The sequence below is a fragment of the Patagioenas fasciata genome, chromosome 12, assembly GCF_037038585.1.
Source record: "Patagioenas fasciata isolate bPatFas1 chromosome 12, bPatFas1.hap1, whole genome shotgun sequence".
Classification (NCBI taxonomy): domain Eukaryota; kingdom Metazoa; phylum Chordata; class Aves; order Columbiformes; family Columbidae; genus Patagioenas; species Patagioenas fasciata.
Window position 1 is genome coordinate 10,544,607 of NC_092531.1, and position 25,983 is coordinate 10,570,589.

Below are 25,983 nucleotides of genomic sequence, written 5' to 3' on the forward strand. Positions count from 1 at the left end.
GAGAGGGAACAGACAGTTGCTAAATAACTAAATAACAGACAATGCTGAAGTATAAGTACCATAAATTGGCCTACAGTCTTCCTTAGGGTTTTTTAAGTGTGGAATTGACTAAATGAAACTTATTTTCTATAGATGTCACCTACCAGTTACATGCTGTCTGAGTTTTGTAGTGTAAACTGTGACATTTTTAATCCAAATATGTTTTTGCCTAGGTTACTACAGCATTGCTTTGAGGATATGTGGTTTACAGAAAAAGAAGTCAACTTTCTTTGCCTAGCAGACAGCAGTCCCCAGTGACCTCCAGTGTGCTCATTCTCATGGTAGGTAACCAGTACTGAACAACATTCTGTCTACACTTCATTTCAGGGATAGAAACTAAAGAACCAAGAACTGTTGAAGTATCTAATGGCTAATACCTACAACTGAGAAAAAACCAAAAATCTACTGCAGTGTATAACTGAAGTGTCAAACGGAATTGAAGACGTAGTGCTGCCACTATCAGTTTTGCTGTGCACAAGATGTTTTAAATAGAGTTCTGTAAAAATGGTGTAAAATTCTCTAAATGCTTTTCGTTATTTGGGTTACAGCTATTTAGACCTAAGAAAGATGCCAAGTTCTGTATTGAAAAATTAGAAACTCTTTTTTTCAAATAAGAAATGCACTTTGCCTGGAAAATTATCATACTGCCAAGGAAAAACATTGTGATTTCATGAAGTGTGTTCAAGCTTCTTCAGAATTTGAAAATGTAAAACTTTTGCATTTTTTCCCTTGTCTTTAGGTACACAGAGCTTTAGAATCGCTGAAATGTTATCTCTAGTTTCTCCCTGCTCTCATCCACCTTCTTTTCCAAAACAGGCTCTCTAACAGATTCTTGGCTCATGTCTGAGGAGGCAAGTCTTCTGGAGCCAACCTAGCTATTTCCTAGTCAATAATAATTGCATTGTTCTTTTAAAGCACCTTGTCTCTTCCTCATTTCTTGTTTATTCTCTCCTAACTGCCTCCTTTTGTTTTCACTCTGCATATTTAGGCAGAATAGTAGAAAACAGATGAATTGAGATGTTGACAAGAATTCAGGAGGACACACCATACCTTATTTGCCACAACCCATATTCCCTAATTAATTAGAATCTAACTTGTGATCTCGTGGACTGTTTACTTTTAAAACCTTGTCTTTCTCATCCCAAGACCTGCTGTAGCCACACTTGCCATCAGCATTTATGCTTCAGAATTCCACCAAGCCTCTAACCTGTAGTCTGCTGAGGACCATCTGCTCTTTTCATGTGCCTTTCTACTGATACCAAAATAATTTCCATCTGACTGCCCAGTGCTTTGCACAAATAAAAACCTTTCAGACTGCTGCTTCTAAAGTAGATTTACCTTCAATCACCATTTATTAAATCTCTGTCCATTAAAAACCATAGCTTGCAGAAGCTATGTGCATTAAGCCTGATTATAGAGTCAGTAGAGAAGAGGGAGGAGGACAGCAGTTTGTGTCAGTGTATTGCCTTGTTTTTCTAGCTGGCTGGTAACACTTGTGACAGGGTGCATATCAGAACAGAAGTCTCATTATTTGGATTTAATTTTGTTTTATGCATCTGTCTTTTTATTTAATCTGTAACTTAATGATTGTTGGCTTTGGGAAAAAAACTGCTCAGACTACATGACTGAAATCAGAGTTTTCTTTGGTGCTGGGGTAGTAGGTCCCTTATGGAGGGTAAGGGCCAAGGGACTAAGAAAGGAAAAGGAGGAAAGTTCACAGGTTCCTTACGGAGGATGAGTGGCTCCTTCAAACGCACTTCATTTAAGGGCTCAGCATCTGGATCACAAAAGGTAAGTCTGCAATTACCCAAGTAGCACAGTCTGAGGGAAACGCACCCAGATACACTGCCTTTTTTTTTTTTTTAATGGCTAGTGCCATTATAAATGAGAACAATTGTCTCAGAGGTGTCAGTCATGTTCATTGCAATGGTGCTGGCAATGAAACTTATTCCTCTTAAGTGAGTTCTTTCACGAGTGCACTGTCTTAAGGATCTTTGGGTTAAATATCACTGAACAGAGCTAGTCCCTAATTATTCCTATGCATAGTCAAAATCCTATTTTGATGACTATTGATACTTGGTGTTCATGCCAAATTTAGATACAATCAGTGAGAATACTGCTAGGATGTATAAAGGCTTTTGATGTGATTCACTGAACATCTATGTCAGATTCTGTGAGAAATAGGGTTTGTGGTTGGATCATATGCTGTGCAGTGCATGAATGAAAAAGACAAGGGGGGAGAAAGAAGACACGAGGTGATTGCTTTGTAACATATATGCTCACTGTTGTTATAAGGTTGCATGTGTGGATGACTATTAAGAGTTTGTTTCTTAATTCGGTTTTCAGCTTTGGAGGGAATTTAACTACGTCTTTTGTCCATGGATTGATAGATTCATTTGAAACAAACATAGACTGACTTCAGCTGAGGATTACTTAGGTTCCAGCTCTGCTGACCTTTTACAAACTGACTCCATTCAAATAATGAACAATAGTTTTTGTCTTCTCTTCCAACCCCTCCAACACTCGTACCTCTAATTTCTGCTGATCATCCCAGTGTTAGAGTCAGATTCTAATGCCGGGGGTGAACGGAAGTCTGAAGGAACGTAAATGAGAGAAAAATGTCTGGCAGCATCTTAGAGGAAATTAGTCACTGACAGACAAGCAACTAAGTATTATATGTATTAGAATGGTTCCCTCTTAAAAAAAAAGTTGTTATCTATGTTGTGAAATACTGGCTATGGTCATCTATGAAGGCAAGGAACAATATGTCTAGGTTTAGGGGACTTCTTCAGCAGACATGAATGGTCATGGGCCATCACCAGGTGAATTGCAAGCACTATCTATGGATAAAGTCATTTGCAGCAATGTTTCTTATGTACTAGCTGGTGACCCTCCCCCTTTTCTCTGCTAAAGAGTCTGTCAAGTTGTATGTAATGCCCATATTACAGGCCATATTACAGTCATTGAGTGCTAGGGGAAAAAACAAAACAAAACAAAACAACCTTCAGCTATAATGTCCTCTTGTCACCAGAGCCAAGCCTAAACAGAAGAAAAACTGAAGGCTCTAAAGCATTGGTAGTGGGTTCATTTTTGTTCTCCTCTGATAGATATAAAGCAAAGTGGTGTATTGAAATGTCAGCTAATACTTCACAAGAGTGTCACTTTCTTTAAATTTGCCCATTACTTGCACATTTCCTTCTCAGGTGCCTCATGGCTGTGTACCAATAGTGTGAAAAAACAGGTTATCCTGCAAGACGCTTCCGTTTCATGAACAACTGTATATTGCTTGCTTTATCGACCAAATGACTTTACAAAGATAAGCAGTGGTTTCATAGTCTGTTGTGTTAACTTTATTTATTGAATAATACGGAGAAACAAAGATAAAGGAAATTAAAGAGAATGATTTCCCCTTTGAAATGTTGGTTTACGTGTCTAGGCTCACTTAAACGTGACAAGTCCGAGTAGAAAATCCATAATGCGGGCCTAGTGCCCCAGGTGCAGTCAGGTTTGGTTTTTTTCCATGTCTCCAAGCCTATTTTGATACTGCAAAGCATACAGAATTTTACTTGCTTAATGGAATAAAGTCAGAGTAAAATACCCAGATAAAAATGGTTTAATCTTGTCAGACTAATCAATTGTAAGGTAGAAGGAGCACAGTACAGATTTTGTTTTTCTTAACAAGTTTTGTCTTCAGATTATAAAAAATTTGACTTTTAAAAGCTGTAAGTTCCCTTCATGGCTTGCTTGTTTTAGTCTTCCTCATTCTTTCGGTCTTTATTTGCTTTAATGTTAATTTTGGGAACAAAAATATTTAATGAGAAAAATACTCTTTCTAAAGTGGATTAAAAAAATAGATGTTTAGGCTTACGTGGTGGACTGGGAGTGTTACTTCTGCTGAGAAATTCCGTTAGTTGGCTCTTTTGAGATGAATAGCACACTGTCAGCATACGGACAAGTGGAAGTGATTATCCCTGGGAGTCAGGACATCTCGGGGCAGGAAATCTGGGTGCTATTGCGCTTGAGAATGTTTTGTAGAAAACATAAACTTTTGCTAATGATAGAGCTGAAGACAAAGATTGAAACTAGTCTTGAATGTGTGTGTTTTGTAGGGGTGTAGTGCTTTGGGATACATCTGGAAAACCTGGGCGGGGAATGGCTAAAGCCATGTGAGGTAGCTAAGTGTAGAGATTATCATGAACCTGCCACTCTAACCATTTTCCCTTTTACCACTGTCACAGCCCAGTTCCCGAGCAACGTGTAACAATGTGTGGTCCTGGTCCATGATTTTAACTCCCAATTTTTACTGCAGCAGTGCTGAGTAGCAAGAGTAATTCAAATGGCCAGGTATCTCTGCTCGGTTCTGTACTCTGTTTACCTTTCCAATGTGTTCCTCTGCTTTTGACAGCAGTGCTCTAGAGGACAATGACATTTTACTTCTCGAACAGTTTTATAAAAGTGCCTGTTGCTACCTGCTCTGCAATTAGAGGCGTAATTCTCTGCCTCAACAGAGAATGCTGTAAATGAAACGTGAAACTAGTAGCGTTTAAGAAAAGGAGTATGCTTGTGTGCGTGCGTGCTTACATCTGTGTTTTGGTTTTTGTAAACATCTCAGTTTATTAAAAAGGATGCCGCTTATCTGAGTGTACATCACTCGTCTGTCATTCCCACTGATGGGAGTTACTTTTGTAGTACTAAATAATGCTTTCACATCTACTTACTATCTCCATTGACTTGATCTAAATATCTTTTAAGATGTACCTACTGTGACTCATTTTCTGTTCCTCTGAAGAGAAAACCATTTTATTGAAACAACTTCTCCATGTTATTTCTGTTTACCGATAATTCTTCCATGTTTGCAAATTCTCTGTGATTGTCTGTATAAGGATATACTCAGTAAAAGCCGTCCAGATGCTCAGATTTCAGCTTTTGTAGAGACACTAATATATGTTTAATTGCATTATTGCTCACATCACTGTGTTTGTTCTTCCTGGCTATCAAATGTGGTATAAGAAATAACAGTGATGTCTAAAAAAATATTTTTATAATATTAAAAACATTTCTATTTTATCTAAATACATTAGACAACTTTGAAAATCTCAACAGCGCTACTATATTAAACTTCAAATAGGAAAAAAAGTATTAACGGGATGAATTTACTTTCTACTCCTAAACTGTTTGTCAAGAAGCTGTGATTTCCTTCAAATTACCATACCTTTTGATGGTTTATAAAAGATGAGCTCATGGGTTAATATGGAACAGTTATCTGCAACGGGTTAATATTACAGTTGTGGTTAGATAAATCACTAGGTAACAGTGAAATCATTTTCATATACATTCCTTTTGAGAGTTTCAAATATATGTTTTCCTAAAATTTCTGCTGTAAGAAATTCTCCTTGTGCAAACATTTTGACCATTTTCTCAGTGGCTCAAGAGATAACACTACTGTGTTCTTTCCAGTTTGGAGAGTAAGTTGAGTGATGAAAGTGAGAAAATTGCTTAGGTATAATCATTTATTTCTCCCTAGGTAGAGCAGAGCTTTGCTGAATCAACATTGAATCAGTTTAACGTGGATTTGGTATCTTAACGTCCTTCGACAAACTAGATAAGAGCCTTGTGAAAAGCAGCCCGTAACAGAGTATGTGTTAGTACCAGCTGATCAGAATAGGAATGGGAAATAAATCCTTTAACGCTCTAAGCAGGATGCACAATTGGCCAAGTGAATTTTAAGGCTTTTCTTGCTGTGACACACCAAAAGAAACAGTATAGTGGAGGATTTATCCAATTTGAAATGTAGAACTCAATGGTTCTCCCTGGCATGTCCATGACATTCTTCTTGACAATCCTGCAAGTTTCTTCCCAAGACAAACATTTTAAGGTATGGCTTTTAGGAATCTCTTTGCTGTCAGGAATTGTTCATAAGGACTTGAGTCTATATTCTGCAGATATGAGTCACCTAGCATAGCTGGGCATGCAGCATTGCACTGAGCTCCTTCTCTACAAGTTGATACACTGCAGACATCCAGCAGGAGCAGATGGTATGTGCATACAGCAAAACCTCACACAAAACCAGAAACAAAACCCCGTTAATTTAAATAAAAAGTAAGCAATGAGATAAACTGCTTGAGGGCTTACTTTTGGACCCCAGTTTTACCTCCTAATATGTACATTATCTTTTGTGTTGGGAGTACCTCTGTCTGCCCTGTACTTTTTCCCAGTTTGTAGCAGGCACATTATTGACACTAGGCAGCAGAAGTGTCGCTGTAGGGTTGGCCACCAATCCAGTCTGGAAATGGGAGAAGTCCTGTAGACCAGCATTAGCAGGGGGCAATGGGAAGGCAGTTTATCCCAGGCAGTGGATTGAAGAGGAGAGTGAAACAGCAGAATTTTAATATTCTTCTTTTGAGAGGAGAGGAAAAGGCATCAGAACTAATGTTATATGTAGTAAATAATAGCTGGTTCATCAACAGATGAAGATGAGGGTAGAAAGGATTAAAGCCAGGTAGCAAAGACTGTGAAAGGCAGTTGTACGTGCCAGGCTGTCAATGCCAGAGGCAGGTTCAGGCAGCACTGTGGAGGGGGCAGCTGACCAGCTGAAGCAGATCAGGTTGTGCAGACAGAATATGGGCAGACTGGGAAAAGAGAGCCACTAAAGGGATTCTGCAAACTGGGAAGAGTCAAAGGGTGGTGGCTGGTGAGGAGATACTGTCTGAATTGCAAGGAAGAGTGAGAGAACAGTGAATGGTTCGACTCAAGACTAAAGAGCTTCATCTTCACCATTTAGGCCATGCTATAAAACTAATACACATGTAATGTATAAAATCAATCTGAAGTCCAAATGAGTAAAAACCAAAGGTACCCTGGTGAATAATTGCAACATAATTAGAGAAGAATTTTGCATTTAACAAAATGAGGAGACTGCAGGTATAGAGTGTGTAGATTTTCTGTAACTATGACAACTGATTTCCCTAGTGCAGCTTGTACAGTCTCATCCAAAACTCAAGAAACGGATTAGAAGCTTATTTTTATTGGTAATCTCATAATCTATAACACTGGCCTTTTCTGCCAGTAGTTTTACTTTTTCGAACAATGTGATACTTTTTGTGATTTTAATAGCATTCCACCAAGATGCGATCCAATAGGAGTTTGTCTAGAGTCTGCAGATGCAGTTATCTATGAACTGTATCCAACAGTAAAAGCACTTACTCCTCTAAAAACTTATCTCACCTGACAGGGGTTTTATATTTCCTTAGGAAATGTTATGCTCACAGTGTTGATTCTATTTTGTTAAAATTGTGTTACAATCTGAAGTATCCCTTGTTAAGGCTCTATCAACTAGGTCATATTAGATGTTTTTGAGCATGTTCATTCCTTGCCACTGAAGATGGGCAGTTACGTGGCCTTGAACTTTCTATAAGGGAACATTCCGTATCACTAAGAGAACATCCCTTTTCTTTTTTCTTTTGATGAAAATAGATTTACCATAAAAGCAATTTTTACAGTCACAATAAAATTAACTAATCAACTGACTACAGTGACAGTATCTCTTCCAACAGTAACTGCCTTAGATTTGAAGGATGAAGTTGAATGTCATTTCACCATGTAGTCATAATTTCCTACTTTCTTCATCCCCTTTATGAAGATGTGTTGTAAAACAGTATCGGCTTGTATGATGTCCTCTTGGAAGTGACATGAAAAGGCAGCCTTGTTCTATAAAGATTAATCTCTAATAATAGCACAGTAAAAGATGTAACAGCTGGTATGGATTAATATTCCTTAATATCTGCTTTCATGTGATTAATAGCTGAATGGCTTAAGCCTCTACCAGTGGGAAGCAAGCAGTGGTTACTAAGCTCTACTAAGTGTACTGTTTGGGATTTTTTTTAACAGAATAGACATTTAAATGTTTTTCCTTTTTTTATTTCCAGAGTTCCTAGCTGATTTTTATTTATCTCCTTCCCAATTCTTCTGTTGCAGGTCATGTATTACAAATGTTTTTTTCACAGAAAAGGGGAGAAATAAGTTTTTCAGGGGTTCATCCTCTCTTGTTTCTGATACACAGTACCCAAGACTATTCCTAATACAATTCAGCAGTAAATCATTAACTTCTATGTTGATTTATTAATGTATTTTACAGAGATTGATAAGTGAAGATAAATGCATTTGGTTTTTGTCTTGATGTTCACATTAATTAAATCTCTTTGTCCAGTTCTGCGTTGTTGGTTGTGATTTTTATAGTTTGGAACTGAAGAGCAAAGGGTAAATTCCAAAGCTTTTTAAAAGATTTAATCAGCATGTGATTAGCCGGATCAGTGCTCATAGCCCAGGGTGTGCTGTTTTGAAATTACATCTTAATCACTTAATAATTTACCTAGGTTTTATTGAAGCCCTCAAATATTTTTCAGTTATGGAGATGAATTTGCTCATAACGCGGAAGACTGAAAATCCAGGTAGGAATTGGGCTTACTGCTTATGAGATGACAAGATTTTTCTGTTTAATGTCCTATTAAACTCAGAGGTAAGGCGTGAGAATATATATAAGAGCAGCTATGCTGGGTTAGACCAGGAATCTACGTTGCCCAGCGCTGTAGGAACAGGGGGCACATGTAGTTATTCTCCTGCAGAGTTTACACCTCTCCAGCAATACTTAAGGTAGGGATTGTCTGGACCAGAGATGATATTGGAGGGGTTTGATGTGAAGTTAGGTTGTTGCCTTTTAGTCTCCACAGCATCCTTCACTAAGGAGTTCTACAGCTTAGCTGCAAGTTGTATGGAAACCTTGAAGCCAGCTTGAGCTCATTAGTTTTGGAAAACAGTCTTTTATGTTTGGGTAAGATTTCTTTAACCTGTTACTTAGTAGCCAAATTGGAGAACCTTTTAATTTTGCTGCTGAATTTTGTACCAGCGTTGGTATTTGGTTCTAATTTTACTTCACAATTTGTTGAGCTATTCTTCACTTTCTCAGAAGTGTATCAGGCATGGTTTTGTTTGTATTTGTCAGGCCTAGGTTTGAACAGAGGGCTTAAAAAGTGTGTTTTCCTAAGTTACAAGCTCTGAGCGTTGAAACACTGGCTGTTTAGAAGTGTCTTTTATTCTAGAGAATCCTGAACTCTTGTATCAGCCATCTGTCTTCAGAATAGTTAATTTACCAGAGAAATGCCTCCACCTTCTCAGAAGTATCTTGGCATAAAGTGACACTACTTTTTAGTCTGTTTTAATGGTAGCTCTGCTGTTAACTGGTTGATGCATGTTTATCTCCTGGTAAACAAAAGGGCTGGGAGAAGAGGGATCGTAGTAGGACCAGGGGCAGCCAGGCTCTGTATCACACTAATCTCATCTGAAGTATTTTTTGGATTTGGTTTCCACCTCCTGCCCCCATCCCGGTGGCTCAGAATGCCTTATGTCTGTGTCTTGGCACTTTGTCTTGCCTCTTGTTGTCTGCCTGACTGCTGAGAGATGTGAACAGCCAAGGCAGGGTCTGAATGGAGATTTAGCTGTAAGCGTATATGTGTCCTGATCTACTTGGGCCTGTGGACACGTGAAGCCGTGCTGAGAGCCAGCCTGAGGGGCAGAGCTGGGGGAATGGCTGTCTTCCAGGAGCTCTGTATTAGTGTTGCCATTGTGTACCGTGCTCGGGAAATCATGGGAAGGGAAATAAAAATGGCTAGTCCAGTACATTCTTGATTGGTGTCCAGTCTGTGGCCTAGTTAATTTAAAGCATTATTTGCCTCCCCCATGAAAAAATCATATGACATTAAGATGTTCCTGTTGATAAGGTTTTAGTAGTTGGAATAAATATAAACACTAATGCAATCTCTGACCTTTCTGACATTCACTTCTCTGTGTCAGTAGGATTTGTAAATATTTTTTAATTTAAGTTACAGTGTTCTGAAATTATTTTTGCTAGCACTGAGGGAGAACCATGTTATCTTTATTTTCTGTAACAGAACATTATTAGGAGGAATGCACAAGGACACAACTGAGATACCTGAACTTAAGCAGTTAGTGGCATTTCCCATCCCCTCAGGTCTCTAGCTGCAGAGACGTCTTCATGAGAGCGTGTGGAATGCCAGTTCTGGGAGGATGTCTTTGATACACCATGCATCTGGATTGGTGCTGGGTACTTGTGTTCAGGCACCTGACTGAGCATTTAGGAAACATTTTACTACTACTTCATTCAGTAGAAAATAATGTGAAGCGGTCCACACTAACCTCTGTTAATCTTATGATCCTACTTCATTAGCAAACTATGCTTGAATCAAGAACAAGAGCAAGTCAGTAAATCTGGCTGTCAACTTGATTTTTTTTCTCTGAAAGGAGAACAGAAGCTATGAAATTTTAATGTAATGAATACTGCAGGATGTATTTAACTTGGTCAAATCACTTTGCGTTGATTGTCAAATAATTGTCATGCTGATAAGGTAAAATATTCTACTAATACTACATTTTTATGAGTTTATACGTGTCAGTTTGAAACTTCTCATTAATGCTCTTCAAAGTGTTGAAATTGATAAGTGGTTTTGTTTTCTATGGACAGGCACACAAAACATCAAATGTATTTTACTGTTTTGCTAGAATACAAGTTAATTTAGAGCAGATTTGAGTTATTTACCATGAAAACATAGCTAGTGAAACTTTGTTTCACCTGTGTCATCATTGCAGAAACGCTAGATAAAACATGAGTTGGAAAGGACATGAAAACTGGGCTGTACACTGGTTTAATTCCTGTGCACAAAATAATGAAGCTATGTTAAAGTTGTTTTCTGGAACAATATGTGGAGAAACAGATGTAACTTGAATGAGGATTGGACCCCCTGTTTTTTTCCCTGCAAATTGTATTGGAAAAAGTGTTCATTACAAGGAGAACTCTTCATGAAATCACATCCATCAATGTATGTAAAGATAGGATTTAGCTAGTAGTACAACCTTTACTGGTGTATTTCCAGACTTAGGCAAGGTGGATGACAGTAGATCAGAGTAAGGAAGTGTCACCTTCCTAAGACCTTCCTGGCCTTCATCAAATCCATGATTGTCTTCTTAAAACAGTCAGATGCACTTGGATGTATCAACCACTAGATAGAGCTATGCTATTTAGAAAGGACCTCACTATGAAGTCTTAAACCAAAATTCATGTTTTCTCTAGTAGCGAAACAAAATAAGGACCAGTATGTTGCACAAGACAGATATGACAGGAAGAGTTCCTTCTCCAAGATTCAATGAAATCCCTCTCCCTGCCTTTAATAATACAATGAAGATCATGGATCTTTTTCTGAGTATACCTTATAATAAGACTTCAGTGAATAGTCTGATTTCAATCTCCATACATTAATTATTAAATAAGGCATATATTTAAATTACTACAGCAATTAATTTTTAATCAAGCAGTCATCATATAGCTAGTTTATCACGACTGTGGACAGGAACCAAAGGCAAAGGTTGTATTACCTTTTCTTTTTTCATTCCCTGCGCTCTTTCCCTCTCTCCATTCACCCTCCCAGTGCTGAGAAATGCTCACATATTGATCAAAGGGTCATAAGCATGAGAAAGAAGGAATTACCTATACTATTATCTAATATAACCTGAACCAGCTCCAGATTGCACTATTTTATGGTTTCTGTAATTTTTTTCCAGTTTATGTCATTTATAGTACTAAACTTACTTTTGAGATGTGTTTATTGTAAAAGGTCATTAGCAAAACAAGTGATGCATTTAGACTTTTGACTGTGTTTAGGATTCTGTTTGCCAAAGTTGTACTGAGCTGGTACAAAAGCTACAGTAAATGCATGAAGTTGTGGAATACAGTATAATTCAGACTGAAAGACGCGTGGAAGTTGTAGGGGAGGTTGAAAGTGTGTGGATTTGACAGCTTCTGCTGGCATTGAATACTACTTTGAGAGAAGGACAAAAACAACCTCCCTCCACCTGCCAGACCAGGTGTTGGTGGTACCCTGTAGCTGTCAGCAGGTACAGGCACAGCACAGACGTTGACTGTACGGATTATTCCGTGCTTATTCTGGCAGTGTGCCTCAGCCGTGGACAGAAAGAAACACATCTGGGTATTTCATAGTGACATGTTCAGTTTCTGACTCATTGAAACAGTTCCAAGTACAGGACTTGGGGTCAGTTTAGCAGATACATGTCTTGCAGCAGTGAGACCATAATAATGGAACTATTTTCCAGCAAATACCTACAGTTAGTCTATTTTCATGTTTTCATTTTCTGTGGCTGAATTAAGCAATGAGTCCTTAATACGTACTTTATCAGACTCAGGCCGAATTCTTAATAGCCAGTATTATGAGTATGTGTTTGATTCTATTTTGTTCTTGATTCTTGCCAATAAAATGGCACTCAGCCTGCTGGTTGAGTGGATTTGTGATTCCTTCCAAGGATCAGCCGTGGATTAGTGAAGTACAGCTGGTGTGTTTCTCATGCCAAGTGGTTTTGGCACTTTTTTTTTATTTTTAATATCCTTCTCTGAATAAATCCTGCCTCTCCTTTCCCCCCTTTTTCTGGGGATTTGTTCTTGTTCAGTAGAAAACTTCATCCTTCACCAAACTGTATGTTAATGAGACTGAGCAAACAGGCTTTGCTCAGATAACTCTACCAAAAAGGACATTTAAAGAAATGTTCTTAGTTTAGTTTGACAAGTAAAAATCTGTTCCTTGTTTAAGAAGTCTAACTCAGTAGTGAGCGAAGCAAGGTTGTTAAACCACTGGTCTAAAATGCCAATGATCTCTGCATGAAGCTGGTATACACCAGTGGGTTCTTGAAATGTGGAATTCACGAGACTTCTGGCTAATAAAGCTGTCTTCAGTTACAGTGCCGCTCTGGTAGCAACTACAGCTGTAGTACTTTTAGTCCTGTTTAGCACCTGCGTTCCATATCCACCTTTCATTTAAAATTGCAGACTAGAAAGTTTAATATTTCTATCATCATGTAGAGTGCTATGAGAGTTTCTGAGCATCTTGTAATATAACTTTTAAGTATTTAAAGTTTTGATGTGGTTTTGTTGTTATTATGGGTTTTTTTTAGTACCTCCCATAGTTACAAGCTGATCCACCTTTCCCTCTGTCAAAGATTTACCAACCAGAGAAAATTCCAAGACTTGCCCTCTGGCCTGGCCATTAAAGCTTAACCCAACAAGCCCTGTGATGTTTGGCACATGTCAAATCCCTTTTCTCTTCACCTAGCAGTACAAAGTGTTCAAGGTAGAAGATTTAAATAGAGGTGTATATTCATGGCTTTATTTTTCCTTGGAACTTTAGAAATCCTATTCGGTTCACTCGCTTTTGTATCTGTGGTAGATACAAATTCATCCTGAGACATGAAGCAATGCTTCCTAATATTTTCTGTTACAATATTTCTTCTTATCCTTGTTGACTGTAACTACGCAGCTAAGTTGTGCTTTTAGTGATCTATAGCTTCTAACACCAACATTTTTCAAAATGAGTGTTTGCCACTAGGCTTTAAAGTCCATGTAGAGGAACCTGTTAAAAAAATCTTGGTTTTGGAAGCTGTGAATATGTTGTATCTCCCACTGAGTAGTAAGGAGTAGTTTTAAAAGCTTTGCGGGTCTGGACACTGAGGCATGTTTATTCAGATACTTACAACTTTTTCTATCAAAACTCATGTCCCATATCTTCTTAGAATTGGTTTGATTTTCTGTTATTTCAAGGTTCATTTTTCTGTGTATCAGGAATTTGCAATAATGAATTTAGTGAAGGATTTGATTTCATAGCACATCTTCAAATACAGTGACTTCTATTTCAGCCTTTTATGTCTGTTAGTTTTGCCTAGTTTCATCACAGCACCCGTCAATGCTTAATGCATCAAATGTTAATTATTTTGCTCCCGGTGTAAAAAATATGACTGAAGAATAAAGGCAACCCCAACTTGTCAGCAAAGAATTGCACTTCAGCCATCAAAGCATGCAAACTCCTCATCTTTATTTGCAGAATTTTCAGTTATGGTGCTGTTGTTACATGTAATCCTAGAAACTTTTGGAAACAAGCTGGACAGACAGAACCATTTTGGAATTCCCCAGCCATGGATTCATTCTGTTCAGTCAGTGCCGGTGCTGGCAGGATCATAGGCTTCATGGCTACGTTCCTCCACCAGCTGTGATCTCTGCGAGTGACACTAAAGGAATCCGAACGTCAGTTTTAATACAGAATTGAGATGATGATTGCTCCATGTATGTAAAAGCAGCCCACAGCTGCAGCGATGAGCACATCAGAAAATTTCTGCTGCAGTAATTGTCATCAGCATTCTCTGTTCTCTGAAGGACGAGTATTTGTAGGAATGACCATTTTGGCACTTAGAAGTAATAAATAGATTGGATCTATGATGAAAAATTCTGGTAACTGCTAGCAAGTAACTGCTAAAATGTCTAGTAAGTATATTAGAAGGTAATCTAAACCTGGTTCTCTGTGTAGATAAGTATGCTCCATGAGAATCTCAATACAATGCTTAAGTGACTTGTTTGAATCTTGGCTCCCATTTGGATTCATTTACAGTGAAAAGAATATGCATTTACTTTCAAGAAGTTCTCAAGTGACATTTTTATGCTATTGCCGTTTCTGATACACAACAGCTTGTTCTTGGAGAATCACATAATAGTTTAGATATTTAAAGCTCTTCACAAGAAAAGACTGAAGAGAAATGTTACAAGTCCCTCCTTTCTGTGTTGGAAACGTGAAGGAGATGTTTGGTCTCTGTAATTCAGCTGTGCAGCAGAGCATGTTGAATGACAATGCATTTTCATCAGCTCCTGCTTGTGGCTTTGCATTCTGCTTCTGTTCTATTTGGTCTTGTATTTCAGTGCTTGAATGCATTGATCATAATCCTTTCCTTTTTGAAGGGCTCATTTAACCTGCAGCCTGTAGCTGTAAATCAAGCATATTGCTTTCTTGGTTTTTTTTTGTTTGTTTTGTTTTCTTTTAAAAATAAGAAAAGTCTTGAATGTTTCATTGGTGTTTTCCCTGACAAAACAAACCCATGCCATTGTGCACAGCTTTGTTCACTGATAAGCCTGAAATAGCACTATGATAAAATAAAGTGAAGATTGTTGGCATTATTTTAAATAATGTGTGTCTATTTCCTATATGACACTTGTTTTAGAATGCCATTTTCCCCCCAGTACCCTTATTGAATGACTGGTGAGGGAAAAAAGGTAAAATCTCATGCTAATGCTTTATGGCAGCGAGCTGTAATTCTGTAGTAATCAGAGTTTCATGGAACTGCACATTCAGCAAAGTCAAACAGTGCTGACAGCACGTCCTGAGAGCATCCAGCTTCGCCTGAGCTTTGCAGCTAAAAGGCAAAGATCATCTTGGCTAATCTTTCATGGGAACTTCCAGCCTGCAAAGCCAGTAAAATAGGCACACTGATGCTTGCTACCAATCCCTGGAAAGGCATTTTTTTGTCTTTTGGCATAATTTAAATATACGTATACAATTTATATAGATGCCTCTATGAGATGTGTGAACAAAGTGATAAGTGTGTTGTGTATACCTCTCTTTACTACAAGGAAAAATCTGGATTAGTCTTCCAATAGAAAGTGTCTTCCATTGAGAATAATTGAATTTACTGTGAACTATAAATTCGTTCAGTATCAGTTTAAGTTAGTAAATGGCCATTAAAAAATTAGAGCTATATTAGTATCCTAAGCAATTCAAGACAAAGCTTTTAGGGCAATAGGAGAAAAACTTTTAACAGGGGGTTCTCTGAGTGTGTTTTCATGCAAAGTGAATATATTACCTAAAGAACTACCTGAGTAGAACCCCGTGACTGGGTAACAGTCTTTGAAAAAGTCGTTCTGATTTGACTAAAACCAGCTCAGAAACAAAATAAACACTCATTAGTGTGAATAGTTTTATTCTATTACTGGCATGTTTATCAATTCAGTTTTACAGCATGAAGTTCAAGCTTCATGGCGGCAATATTAATTTGCTTTTACTGCTATCCATGTTATTTAAATGACATGTATGTAAGAAAACGTGTGTAAGAAAACTAAGTAAAGTAAGTAAATTGTCTTTCATTTTAAAAAACAGAGAATTGTGGTGTTCCCCACCCCCTCTTTTTTTTTTCTTCTTAAACCATGGAAGCAATTTGGGTAGCTGAGCACAAACATCACACTTGTTGTAGTTTAGAGCAAGGGGATGTTTGTGAAGCAAAGCCCCACACATTGCTGCTTCCCTTGCTTTGGCTCACATCATGGAATGGTCTAACAGACATGAACTGATTCCTTGTAGGTGAAATGAAACCAGAAGGTTCAGCCTGCAGCACAACAACGCACACTGATTGTGCTGCTGGGTATTCAGTGCATATAGGGACTAGAGTTAATCCAAGAAAAATCCTCTGAAATATGTTCAGATAGCCTGAGAGTAATGTGGAGCGCTGAGGCTCATATAGCTAAAAGCACCTCTTCCTTGTTCAAAGGGTATTATTGGGAAGGGTAATTCCCCATAGAGCAACCTCTGTAGTGCTGGTTTTGCCTAAGCTTGGCTCTAGGTAACTCCTATTCATCCAGCTGTATGTTTTGTCCAGGCAGGATGTTCAATCTGAGAGACAGATGAGCCTGGTTTGGTTTTTGATTTTGTTTTGTTTTGGTTGGCTGGTTGTTTTTCCTTCTGGTATTCTCCTTTTGGCTTTCCCAATAGCTTAATTAAACGTTCTGCATAATTATGAGTAAAGACTGGTTTTTACTTTGACCTTAATTTTCAGTTGTTTGTCCTGTGGCTTACTGGACCATCGCAGACGTTTCTGCTTCTCAGATGTATTAAGAACTGCAGAGATATTTAGAAAGATAAGTATGGAGTAATACGACTGCTGATCTCAATATGTCTTTTTAATGAGTGATATGAAAAAGTAAGCACTCACAGTTGCCTTTCAGTGTTGAGTCAAAAGGAGGAGACTTAAAATGGAGCCAGAGAGGTGTGATGCTTATGAGAGTCCTGCTGCTGCAGAAATCACTGTCCAGGAAGAGTCATTATTGGTGATGATGGTGAGGGAATAACGAAGTACTGAGAAGCCATATCCAAAGGATGCAACTTCATCGGCTTCCTTCTATGTGCTGGCTCTTGATCATCACAAAACAAACACTTAGGTACTACGTGTTTTTCATTAAGCTGGATGTATTAGCAAGCAGTTGGGTTTTTCAGTTCTTGTGAAGAAATAGATGTTGCCCTTCTCCATCTGCCAATCCGTGGCAGTTTTTTCTTTCTGTAGAGGTGTCCTTTATAATTTCTGAAGGCTAAAATATTCTGTTGTGTTTCCTACTTAAAGACACTGTGCAGGTTCCTAGCGCTATTTTTTCTAACCACAGAAACATGCCTAGTAAGCTGCAGCCAGTGAAAATGTCAGAAATTTGAAAGTTACTGTATTTGTACTGAAATTGAGCTGGGAGGGTGGAGCAGGGGAGTACGCTTACTGTTTCTGGTATTAAAAGTTCATCTCTGATGTTAGAGAGAGAGATGCTTTACAAGATGAGAGCTATTCCTCTGCTGGAAAGCAGTTCAGTTGCCATATCATTCTCAGTTGCTGTTCCAGTTCTAATATTTTTAGATTTGCACCTGTCAAGAAAATGACTGTTGTGCTGTGCCTGTATAGCAGGTAAATCTATTAGTAGGTGCTGTGATGTTATGTAACTGCCATGAAAACGTAATCCACAGTTCCTATCCTAGAGCATTAGTGAGGCACAGGTTATCTTCCAACAAACCTCAGTTGATTGGACTCTATCGTTTTTAAGTATTTTGCAGTTAGAGCTGTGTGCTCAAGTACCTTGGAGCTTACACTGCTGCTCTGTTTGCCACCAGCTACAGCTCCTCTCCAGCCACCTCTGTGCACAGGGGCTTTATATTTCTCCTGCACAGCTCTCCGGCAGACTGGTCGTAAAGCCTAAGCTCAGCATATTAACATGTTCTTAGAATGGCAGTAAGGGTTAAGTTTAGGTTGTTACTCTGTGCTCAGGTACCTGTTGATGGTGTACTGCATCACCAAATACATTAAGTTACCACAGTGTTTATAGAAGGAGATAGTAAAGCTTGGGGTTGTCATATTTGCAATATGCTTTCCTCTATCAAGGAGAACTTGATAAGAATATATTGAGTAGAAAGACAGAAGATTGTCTATATATATTTTCATACTGGCTTGCAAACTCGATAACTTCTTCCTCAGCCCCAGGAATTCTTAGAAGAATTACTAACTTCAAAATCTCCTTAACAAGAGTATTTGCTGCTTGCTGACATTTCTGTTTTCGTTACTAGGGGGAACATAATGCAATTGACAAAGCTGAAAGCTGCAGTGCCTCATACTGTTTCAGCAACTTACTGTGGTTTAATTTATCTTAACCTGTGTATTGATCAGCAGATTTCTATTCAAGTGTTCCATGATTTCGGAACACCTACAAGCTCTTTGGCTTGGGAGTAACACTAACTTCACAAAATTTTATGAGCAGGTAAATAGTTGTTTACTGTGTAAGGCTAAAGAAGACAATCCATGTTTGTGCATCAAACTGTTCAGATGAATGCTGGTAGCGAAGCACAAAGTATTCTCTTTATTTTAGAAGACACTGGTTTATGCCATTGTAAAACTCTTGATCCTGTGCATATTTAGATGCAACCTTAGCTTTGAGCTCCTGAATTGTCCCATCGACTATGAACATCTTTCTATGTATGGCGTAGTTTCGTGGAAATCAGGGGGGGCTATTCATGGCTACAAAATTAAGCGTGTGCATAAGCATTTACAGAATCCAGAGTCAAGCAGATGCTTTGGTGTTAAAACCTGGATGTGAGCAGTTCAGGTACAAGAAGAACTGAAGCGCTCAGTCCTCTGTGCAGGGGACGGCGTGGGTGCTGTTGGCATGTTGCTGCCCTGAGTGATCAGCAGTTTTTGTTTCTTTGTTACAGCTCATCTTTGATGTCAGTTTTGCTTAAGCAGAACACACAGTTCCTTGCTGTTTTTTCTCTGTAAAGCCCCTTCAAACACAAAGAAAATGGGGAGGGAGGGAAAATTGTGAAACATCTACAATTGCCACTGTTGCTATGTGAAGCTTAAAAGCATATCCAGGAGGGAGGAGTAGTGCTTATGGCACTTGGCTGAATTACAAAAACATTTATCAGGGGGTGAAGTCTTGCCAAAAAGAACTAATTTCCCTTGTACTTCTAACAGGATGGGGCAGCCTTTCTGGCATTAGTACCAGATTAAAAAAGCTGCGTCAATTTTCCTCTATTCTGCTTTAAAAGTACTCTTTCAAATTTTAACCACTAGAGGAATGAGATGAGTTCAGAGATGAACCTGGGCAGTAAAGATGGCAATAATTTTACTTAGTTACTTACACACATATGTCATCCAGAGAAGAATTGCAGTGATAATATACCAAAGTTGAAAGAAACCATCAAATTTATTTTACAATCCTGTCCGCCTAAAGGCATTCATTCCCTGCATAAGAGGCAATATATGTTTTTACAGGAATTCGGTGTTTTCAGTGGATTGCAGTTTGGGAACTTACACAAAGGAGGGAGTGAGCGGAACATATTTTTACTGCTGCTGCACTGCAGGGTTTCATCAGATCCTGTTTAAGATCATAATAAATTTGCTGGGGATAACAGACTGTGCTTCAAACAAGGCAGATAATTCCATTGCACATCCAAACCCATTTTAGGCAGAGATTATCACATTTCAATAGATGCAGCTTGCTTTATAGGAATCAGGTTGGGAATTAAGCTATTTCTTACCATTTCTGTTTGTGAGTTATACTGCTGTATATTGATATATATACTGTTTTATATATATATGTGATTTATTGTACTTTAAGGCTTTTGAGTTGTTATTCATATTAGCTGTTCAACACCCAGAATGCCCGGGTAGTTTGTTGCTGGCATTAAGAGGGTTTATGATCATTTTGTTATCAAACTGTTTCTTCTTTGGGGTTGCTTCTTGGGTTTTATGAACTCAGGTTTTCTCGGAGCTCTAGTGTCTACAGTCAGCGCTTTGTTTTAGCGCATGATGCAGCAAGGTAGGCGACAGCCCTGCCTCCTCTGTACCACAGCCACTTCACCAGCATGTTCTGTGTTGCAGTGAGACCTTGGTCTCCAAAGGAGAAAAGACTCCTGAGCAAAAATTATTGTCTCTTTCGGCAAGAATGTTGTTCGGCCTTGGGTGTTCTGTCACTGACTTCACTGTTTCTTTGAGCTTACTAGATCATTTCATGTAAGCCTTTCATTTGTGCTCAGGTAGCGTATATATGAATGAAATACTGTTGCCTCCAAGCAAAAAAGCAAATAAACGGAACCAGAGACACTTTATCTAAAGTTCACCCAGTCAGTCTTGCACAGTGATCATAGCCCAAGACACTAAGATACTCTTTCTCTTCCAGTGTTTCATCTTTGAGTTTTTCAGAAAGTCCATTTAGTTGCAGATTTGAATAGTAGCATCAGGTCATATGTGTTGTTCCAGAATCTTCTAATTGAATAATTAAGAGACCTGTAGTTCAAGGATTGCTTTTGTTTTTTTCATTCGTGCAGCTGCTTCATAATATGAATTCTTTGTGGTCAACCAAAGCCTTGCAGTGAGTGGTCATGAATTTTGTTGCTACAAAACAGTCTTATTAGGATGGTTATAACTAAATAACCCTACTCCTTTTTCACGTGAACAAGCTTGTCATAAGCGATCCAGCCTTTCATTTTGTCCATTCCTGACTGAGTCTCAGCTAGCTGTTTTTTCTACACAGGCAGATTGCTATCATGTCATTTCTTATCTATTCTGACATCCAAATCTGTGACTTTTTTATTAATGCTCATTAGAAGTTTCAGTAGTTTGGTAGTGTTGCATTCTGTGAAATCCTAGTCATTGGTTCAAGATTTAATTCAGCCATGAAAAAATATGGGATTCCTTGAGCTGCAGTTTGTCTCGGTTATAACAGGCCTGGCTTATAAGTAGCATTTCGTTCCTCTCAAATGTTGAAACTCAAGTCCCAAGGGGGTTTTGGTACTGGTTTTTTGTGGTTCTCTCACCCCTTCCTTCTTCAACATTTTCTTAATTGTGTTACAATGTAATTATTTTTCACTCCTTTGTGATTTTTGCATTTATAGTTTACTGGAACATTTCGAATTTGGATTTGGTCTGATAATGACTACAAGGAAGATTACAATATGTTTCTTAGGTGTTTTGCATGTAGTCTAGCTCAGTTCATACTCATGTACAATTTTGTATATTGTTTTGGAGAAAAAATCTAGAACATTGTATCTTTTTACACTGGGTTTTGTTATTTCGAAGTTCAGCTCCTACATTTGCTATCCATAAATTTTACTTTCGACATATGAATGCACTGCTCCCTACATGGCATGGCTTGTTAGATCTCAGGGAACACTACATAAACAGCACAGAAGAAGAAAATGAGGGGAAAAATATTTCCTTTGTACTAGGTGAATTAATTTGCTTTTATTAGAGGAGTAGTTTCAAGAACATTAAGTATCTGAAAGGAAATTACATGTTGTCTGTCTTTGTTTTGATGCCATTGGTATAGATACATTTGAGAGAGACCAGCAAATGCATCAGATCAGGGAAGAGTGTATTTTATCTTTTTGTAAAGAAAATGTTATTAGCTGTATTCAGTGAGTGAGCTATCAGACATGCTGGCTGAAACTTATCACTTGGAAAAACAGTCACATTTACTAAGCTTTCAATTATCCATACATAAATATAACTCATTACCCAGGCATTAGATTTGCAGCAGTGGTAAGTAAACCGTAACAACTTTTTAATTTTGAAGAGAAGTTGTTTGCCATCAGTGAAACAAGCATTTTTATTTTGGTGGCGAGGGTAATAAGGGCATGTGTTCACAGTGAGGGACGTGAATAAAGTTTTTTTTGGCAGGGACTAATGCTTCTATATTGTATGTGAATGCATTGTTTAAATGGATAAAACCAAATTCATCTGTCTTTCATTCCTGCTTACTCCCTGCAAGCATGTGGGTACTGAGTACCATCAAAAAGGAAGGGTATTTTTTTTTGAGACAGTCACAGTGAGGGCAGCAGAGATGCATATCTTTATCCCTTTCCTTCACAGTGCATTTATATTAAGCCATGTCACAAAACAAACTCCAAGTGCTGTGAGCCTTCTCATAGTATGAGTGCAGGCATCCATGAAACCTGTCTTTTGTGTAGTGGCATTTTCTCTGAGAATGTAATTTTTTTCACTCATGTGTGTTATTCCTTTGAACTTTGAATGAGCACTTTGGCTGAACTTGACAGAATCATATATTTGGAATTAAATGCTAGTGATTTCTTCCCCTTACCACGCAGAATTTTGTCATAGGCATTTCAGATGGTAAGCACAGCAGACAGAATGCTGTTTGCCCTTGACAACAGAAGCGCACATTTATTAGGTTTTTAACCAGCTTGGTTAAGGTTTATTTTACACACACTGTGTCTGAGTCCCTTTGCTTTTCATTGCTGCTCCCTGCCCCACCCCACCCTTGAAACATGCTGGTTAATTCCTATTATATTATATTATATTATATAATTGTTATATATATTATTGTTATATTTTAATATGTATAGAATTATACCTTGTGTTATTTGAACTGCTATTTAGAAAATTCTCATTAGAGTATAGGCATCCTGAAAAGATTTGGCTTTCCTTAAAACACCCAGTGGGAAATTTGTATTGTTCAAAATATTTGAAACTTGTTCTTTATTTTCAATAGCAAGTGAGGAAAATACTCTTATTGCTTGTAGAAGGGGGGCTTTGGTCTCATTCACCTTAAACTAAACACTTTAACAGCTACAATATTTGTCCTTTTTGGTGGCAGACATGGCTTGGTTATCTTTCATCAGTCTCATTATTAAACTGAGGTGCCAGAGCAGTTACGGGAGGGATACAGTGGCAGGGCTTGCATGCCTCTCCAAGTTCTGTTAGGGGAAGGGTCAGCAAAACTTGCATTTGATCTTAAAAAAGACACTGCTTTCTCAGGTGTACATTTCTGTCATTGCAGCTTGAGCTAACAAATAGAAGAACACAGCTCACAAGTGTGATGTTCCCAGTATTGATTCTTAAAATGTGTCCTGTGCTCCAAATGCAGGTACTGTAGATACAACCTGCATTCTCACATAATGGCTGGCCAAGGAAAACTCCTTCATGGGCAAAAAGGAATTGGCTTTTTTTTAACTTCTGTTGCTATGGAGAACCTAGTCAAAGAAACACACCACGCTGCTTGTCTCAGTTGCATTTGCAGAAGGGAGTTAGGTGCCCAGATCACCTTTTTGGTGTAGATTTTCTGCCTTGATAATCTTATCTTTGATAATATTTGTTGCAGTTTGTGCAGGAGGTCAGCTTTCCTTAGCTCATGGAGTACACCACATTCCAGATAGAAGAGACATACATAAAGCCCATTATGTATGAAATCTGGCTTTCACTGGAAAAATAAACATCTGTTGACTTTATTGTATGTCCTCTGTTTCTATGCTCAGCAGTCAAAAATGGTGGGTAGTGTCCTTTGAGACAATCCTTTTGATCGAACAGGGTATCAGACAGCTTCTCTAACAGCCAGAACTTATGCTTGATGTGATTCCAGAGGTCAGAACTAGCAACATTATTTTTAAAGTACAGGAAAAGAAATTCATACAATTGTGGAGTATACCCGTGCTATGCCATGTTTCAGTGTCTGTTGAATACATTGAAAGAAAGTCTCTCATGAAATTTAGTGAGCTTTGGATGAAGGCTTCAAGTAAAAAATGCCGTAAATGAAGGAACACTCTGTGTTTCTGTTACTAATGGAGCACTGTGCCCCACAATGAACTTAGTTGCTTATTTTCTTTGACTTTGTGCTCTCTTACTAGTGTCTTGCTTTCTTGAAAGTCTACCATTTCCTCTAACAGAAATGAAATCCAAAATTTTTTTGCATTGTAGTTTTCCAGAGGCATGTCTAATTCTTCCATATCCCATTACTGTTTCTCATGAAGCCAGCAGGAGCTTTGTCTCATTAGGAAGATCTGGGTCTGGTTCTAAACCAAAGTTCTTTCAGCTGCATGCTTTGGCATTTAGGGCAGGACAGAAGTTGAAACTATGTCTGTAAAATATTTATTTGCCAGTCACAAATGGGTATGTGTTCAGTACATTGGTGATTCAGATACAGGAACAATGAAACAGGATTAGAGTCTAGCAGGCTACTTGTCTGCACAGTGCAGCACAGCAGAAGAAAGGATTTGGGCTTCCTTTAGCTCTAGATAGTATGATCCTTAGATGTGATTCTAGATGTCATCTTTATTTATTGCATTATGTTGGCACCCAGCACAGCAAGGTAGATATTTGAAAGTTAGAGCAGAGAAAAGAACTACCTGCAACACACTGTGCCCTTTGCTATTGGTAGTTTTAAAGTATGAGAAGATGCAAAAGCAGCCCTTTGCAGCAAAGGAATTAATTAAATTGACAAAAGCAACAGGGTATGAAAATGCATGTGATATGTAAAGTTACAAAATGAACGGCTTATTTACGACTTCAACTGTTTTAGTACAGCTTTTTGCCCAACTTCAAATTGTTCTAAAAAGGATTAGATATAATTAATGCTGTATGACCTCCTTTTTTCTGCTTTTCAAAGAATGTAGAGCTGTACATCTAATGAGGACCCCTGAAAGGACTATTATGTCCAATTGTCTCAATTATGCAAATAGCATTGATATTTTAGCAGAAGGGAGGGGATACTTCAAATTAAAAGTTTCAGCTCCTGCTTCAGCCTTTCTGCAGTGCCGGCATTTTTACAGCAAGTACATCCACTGTTTGAAGAGAGGAAAGGAGGTTTAACAAATTGGAGATTTGGGCACTATCAAAGTAGATTTGTTGTGCCTTGTTCCACCATGAGATGAAAATACCCTCTGGGCAGGGAGATGGGTCATGAGACTTCTAAAGGATTACCTTCAAAGGGAGTCATGAGATTGGTTTGAACAAAGAAGCTGCTCACATGCTTATCATATGAGATTCTCTTCTTAAAGTGGTGGAAACCCATCTCCTTGGGAATTCTCATGAACTTCAGAGAGTGGAAGTCCTAACAGTAAGATGAATGAGAAGTCTGAACAATAAACAGAAAGATGGGACAGAAGCTCAGTGTTAAACGCAATTTATTTATTCTAGATGTAATTTATCTTTCCAAAGTCTGAAACACTTCCAGTGACAAGCAGGTAGGATATGATTTTAAATTATTTTTCTTTTCATTCCTGATCATCTTCTGCATTGCTACCTTTTTTAGCATCAATGTGCATAATTGAAATTTGTACTGAAAAGCTCTATAGTGACCTACGATTGATTGGAGAAAGAGAATTCCGTTGAAATGGCAGTATTCTGATTAGACTGCTTCCTAGATTCCTAGATTTCTCATTTGTTTCGAAAGACCTGAAACCTGAAGTATGAATTGCGAGAAGAGAAAATGAGTTTCCAAGTCCAAAATAGGTGTCTCAAACCACTTCAAAATTAGAAGATTGCTTGGGTATGACTGTAATAGGATGCAGAAATGCTGGCAAAGAGAAATTAACTGAAAATATGTCTTATATATTTCCGTGTTTTGAATGCTAATTTAGAGCCACCTCTGGTGGGGATGGAGTTCTGGCTTTTTTTTGTGTTTTGTAGGTTGGAACTTTGCTTTGGTTTGGGGTTGTTTTCAGTTTTCAAAATTAGGCAGTAGTATTTTCCGGAGTTAATTTTGGCAACAAGCCTTCTGATAAGCAAGCCTCTTTTTGTGTGCATTTGTTTCCAAGTGAGTTTATCAAGGTCTGATGGTAGCTCAGGTATCGTGGAAATCTTACAAATGAAAAGGGCATAATTTGTGGTGGTTTTCCTTACACCGGTGAGGGTTGCCAGTAAAGGGGGTTTCCCAGTGAAGACTTACAACAAACATTTGTCAGCAACCCCATTGCAATTGTATCAACAGTGCTGCTTTTGTCATTTGAAGTTACG

The 25,983-nt window shown here is 38.2% G+C and overlaps 1 protein-coding gene across 2 annotated transcripts in view; it reads left to right on the top strand.

The window, feature by feature from the left end:
* The first annotated feature begins 227 nt into the window (after window positions 1-227).
* TRPM1 (transient receptor potential cation channel subfamily M member 1) overlaps window positions 228-25,983 on the top strand; it is a 77,153-nt gene continuing 51,397 nt past the window's right edge. For both annotated transcript variants that reach the window (XM_071813836.1, XM_071813837.1), the window contains exon 1: window positions 228-320. In XM_071813836.1, coding sequence (XP_071669937.1) covers window positions 318-320 — 3 coding nt within the window. In that variant the 5' untranslated portion in view covers window positions 228-317. The remainder of the gene's footprint in view (window positions 321-25,983) is intronic.